This window comes from Cucurbita maxima, unplaced genomic scaffold (assembly GCF_002738345.1).
Source record: "Cucurbita maxima cultivar Rimu unplaced genomic scaffold, Cmax_1.0 Cma_Scf00001, whole genome shotgun sequence".
Classification (NCBI taxonomy): domain Eukaryota; kingdom Viridiplantae; phylum Streptophyta; class Magnoliopsida; order Cucurbitales; family Cucurbitaceae; genus Cucurbita; species Cucurbita maxima.
The window spans coordinates 9,979,138-9,983,367 of record NW_019272017.1 but is presented as its reverse complement, the minus strand read 5'-3'; the positions used below and the strand labels follow the sequence as shown (position 1 = coordinate 9,983,367).

The 4,230-nt window shown below is 37.5% G+C and overlaps 1 protein-coding gene and 1 long non-coding RNA gene across 3 annotated transcripts in view; both read right to left on the bottom strand.

The window, feature by feature from the left end:
• Window positions 1-443: 443 nt before the first annotated feature.
• LOC111489923 (auxin response factor 1-like) overlaps window positions 444-4,230 on the bottom strand; it is a 9,009-nt gene continuing 5,222 nt past the window's right edge. Inside the window, exons 12-15 of one of the 2 annotated variants that reach the window (XM_023138327.1) lie at window positions 2,309-2,474; window positions 1,730-2,229; window positions 1,428-1,618; window positions 444-1,215 (exon numbers count right to left, since the gene is read on the bottom strand). In XM_023138327.1, coding sequence (XP_022994095.1) covers window positions 1,041-1,215; window positions 1,428-1,618; window positions 1,730-2,229; window positions 2,309-2,474 — 1,032 coding nt within the window. In that variant the 3' untranslated portion in view covers window positions 444-1,040. The remainder of the gene's footprint in view (window positions 1,216-1,427; window positions 1,619-1,729; window positions 2,230-2,308; window positions 2,475-4,230) is intronic. The other variant, XM_023138331.1, reaches the window with a different exon arrangement.
• Window positions 3,104-4,217, bottom strand: LOC111490338. Its single transcript, XR_002719549.1, has 2 exons — window positions 3,649-4,217; window positions 3,104-3,551 (listed from the first exon to the last, which is right to left on the bottom strand). It is a non-coding gene; the product is annotated as an uncharacterized LOC111490338 (long non-coding RNA).

The window sequence follows — 4,230 nt, the reverse complement described above, 5'->3', positions numbered from 1 at the left end:
CCAAGGAGCCACTTGGTATGCCCAACACGTTTCGTCCGAGTTTAGGCCTTTCGAAAGTTTCAAATATGCCCTAAATTAAGTCGAGAAAAAAAAACCAAAATAGTTTGCAAAATGGACTTTGAGAAGAACCCCTCTGTTTTGGGTGTTCCGCCACTCGAATCAAATTACTTTCTCCACCAAACTTGTAGATCTAAAATTCAAGAACATAATGGAACAAGTTTCAGAAAAAACGATATCGTAGCTTTGGATTTTCATTCTCGATCTTCTCTTACAAGTGTTTTTGCCTCTCGCCCTCTTAAATATATAAAAACTCCTTACGAACCTAAAGCAACTCGAATCAAATAAAACCATGAAGAAATAAGAACGAATATGTTCGCATAAAGTTCGAGTTAAATCCACAGCTTCCCCTCCATTTCATCCATCCTCCCATATAATTTCATAAATTCAATAACATTTGGCAATCAAAAATATAATATCAGATAATGTTACATTTACATTGGAAGCATGGAAGATGTTTTGAGCTTCTTCCTCCCCCCATTATCATCCACAACCCATACAAAAACAGACTCCTGCAATCAATATAGTGCAAAACAAGACAGCATCACATGTTCCTTATGTACAAAAATGCAAGCTCAAGCTGACTCACATGGTTTCATGATCAGGAGACACAAAACCCTCAAAAAATTAACTAAACCGAACCGAACCGAACCTTATTCGCTACAAATATTCGTTTCAACGTCTTAAAACACAGGACACTATTCCTAAATAACAAACTCATTCCTCACTCTATTGATGAGCTCAGAAAGCCTTCACCATTTACCCCAACCCCCTTCATATATGTAGCAGCTCCTGCAGCTAGCTTTGTCGTCATTGGAATCTTCGGAGTTTCCAAGTGAAAATATACGAACGCCTTGTTCCAGATTCCATTCGATCGACCCCCGCAAGACGATACCTATTTCTTCCACTTCCCCATCCCCTGGTGAAGATTCCACATTTTCTTTTTCCTCTGCCAGTGACTATACGCATAGGATACATCTCCATCAGCAATCTGACCCGACGATGGACGACTGATCCTCTGTGTGGTTGGCAGTCATATCGGAATCTGGCTTACTAAGCTTTGTCTCTCCACCGAGGGGGAGTTTTATCTTGGGCGACAGTCTCTTCACTTCTTCGGTCGTGTAGATGAATATCTTCCTTACCATGCTGACAAACTCGCTGCAATCATTTAGAAAGCTATACATAAACCCCAAGTTTCAAATCCACGCATGATTAAGATATCTATCAGAAAAGACACCATTCGATTTAAGCAACTATAGCAAATAACTAGGTGGATGAAAGCATTTGATTCATTCCGATTTCTGTACTAATATTGAACAGGCAAAAAAAAATTGGGTGTGTTCGGAATTGGTATTAAAACGTGTACTTACTTCCATGGATCGTCTCCAACCATCATCATATCATCTTCGTCGTCGGTGTAAACAACCTGCCATTTCTTTACAGAGCCACAAAGCTCACCCTCTATGTCAAACATATCCTCCAATTTCCTAAGTAGATCATCATATTGATTGAACCGTGTTAAATCAACGGCCCTCCCAACGGCAATTCCTTGCATATGAACCTGAAAAAAATATATATTTAACCTTAGTTTATAAATTTCATACATCAATGAAATATGTTTCTTCTCAAAAAAGAATGGGCAAAGTGATGAAAGGTCGATGGATTGAAATACCTTCGTGCAGCTACGGATTTGTCTGCTTTGAGACTCTAGTGGGGAAATCAAACATGATTTATCAGCATCACAGCTTACTGAAGGAATATCTAATCGGTGAACGTTTGATCGCTCAGAATTCTGGTCGAATTCTGCGTCTACCGGTGGAACCGACCTATCCTCACTGACCATTTTAGGAGTTGTATCTGGAGAAGCTTCACCGACATCGGAATTTCCAAGAAGCTGGATCCCAAAAAGCCTGCACCCATTTCTAGTGTTTTGTTTCTTTTCAATGGGTTCCCTGTTAGCTCCATGAGATGAAGTGTCAATAATATTTTCCACCCTATTGGTATTAGACCAGTAGTTGTTGCTCGACACAGCGCCAAGAGAACTATTCCCATTAAAACCAAGAGAATTCGAAGCAGCAGTACTGAACTTCGGTGATGAATACACATCCCTTCCACGCTGTGGTGGCTCAGTAAACGAAAAAGCAGAAGATTCAACCGTAGGTTTCCACCCGCCTAGTACATAAAGATAATATCAATAATGTTCCATCTAAAATCAAAAATGATTTATTACTATTAAGAAGGGTTGTATTACCGAGTACAGCTGCATCGGCCGTAGGTGAAGGCAAAACAGTTGGCCGTGGACGCTTGTTCCTCTGCGTGGGCTGAGAGCTTAGAGGGTTTGAAGCAACAAGTGGTTCCAATTCCCAAGCAGACACCCTATCTGGACGCAAGATAGATGAAGGTTCATCCCATTGCACCTATATCAACCAACACCAAGAAGTGAGTTATTGAATTATAAAATAAATCATTGATTCAAAGTCTCTTATTTTCAGATGATAAAAGTTGCGTTAGCTTTTGGGTGCTTATTTGGCTAAAGGAGTGTCATCTAAAGACTACCATCTCACACGTTATCGGTAAAGGAAAGATCAATACTATGAGAACCCACTACGTTTCTTTATGCATAATATGCAATATGAATACTTATCTATGATCGATGATCGGACATGCCTCTTAGGCAGTAAGGTTTGCAACAACTCTATCTATTAACATGATGTTAGGAAACTTTTGGGAATTGATCTAATAATCTTGTTGAAGAACAAGACCTTTAAATCTAAATTATCCAAGAACCCCAAAAACGATAATGAATCGAGCCAAAGAAAAGTTTTGGAACGAATTACCTTGATGATCCAGATCAAGAGTAAAGAATGCATGATTTGAATCAATCTACAATATAGTTTGATCAAGACTACTTGAATGAGTCTAACATGCAAATCTAAACACAAGAAATGCAAATAAGCAAACTCATGGCTTCTTAAGAAGCATAATATGCAACTTTAAGCCTTTATACTAAGGCAACAACATGAATGGCTATTTATAGCCATGAAAATAAACCTTATAGTAACCTCTCATGCCCATCAATACCATAATGACGAACTAATTGCAACTTAAAACCTTAAAAATAATACTCTAAAACTGAAAAATACAACGAAACATCCCTAAATCCAAATATGGATGGTACAATTTTGTTATCCACCCTGAAGTCTTTGTGGCATGATCAAGACATCTTATTTCGTACCGTTCTTCCCTTCTTCAAGAGGATTCATCCTTGAATCCAATTGATCCCCTTGTAATGCAAACTTAAAATCATTTGCATTTCGTGGTCTTAATCTTCTTGAGGTCTTCACTTTTATCTTTAGGTCATAGCATGGATGTAAAAGTGGAATGGGAGTGTCGTTTCTTGTGTAGCTCATTGGTCTTGTTTTGTCCATAATTCGATGTTGGCTCGAATAAGAATCAATTATTGAATCTTGCTTTTCAATAAGCATTTTAATTTCCTGCAATAATTCAATAGAAAAAGTAGGTACACTTAGGTTAAATGCTACCATTAGAAAGAAAGTCCTTTCGCTTTCAAGTTTGTGTATTTGTCCTTACATATATCAAACATTGTTCTCTCACACTCTTTCGCCTTTTCACTTTCTTTCACTTTCTATCTCTAATGGACATGGAACAACATATACTTGCATACTGTCTTTGCTGGTCTCCACGTCATCCGTAACAATACCATCATTTTGAAACATTGTCTAGCGGGCATAAGATAATCTTCCTCTTTTTGAATAGGTTGTACAATTTGTCTCACACTTATTTGGTCTCATAAATTCAACTCTTGACGTAATTTAGACATGTGTTTCATAGACCGGTGGATTTCATCCAAATTTCCTTGAAAAGCTATCGAAAATGGATCTTTGTGGGTCTCACAATGTATTTTTGTGCTTGATGGAGCATAGATTTGGTTGATCTCCTTTGTGACATATTGCAAGGAATGCAAAGAGACAAGAAAACGAATTTTTCCACACGACTTTATCGAAGTACATATATTTCTCCTTTATGCAACCCAAATTTCAAGAACTTATAAGATACAATGTTTTCGAATAAGATGAGATCTATAAGAACACAGAAGACAAAAAAAATATGAAAAAATAATAAGAACGACACTTTTTTTTTTTTTTTTTTTTT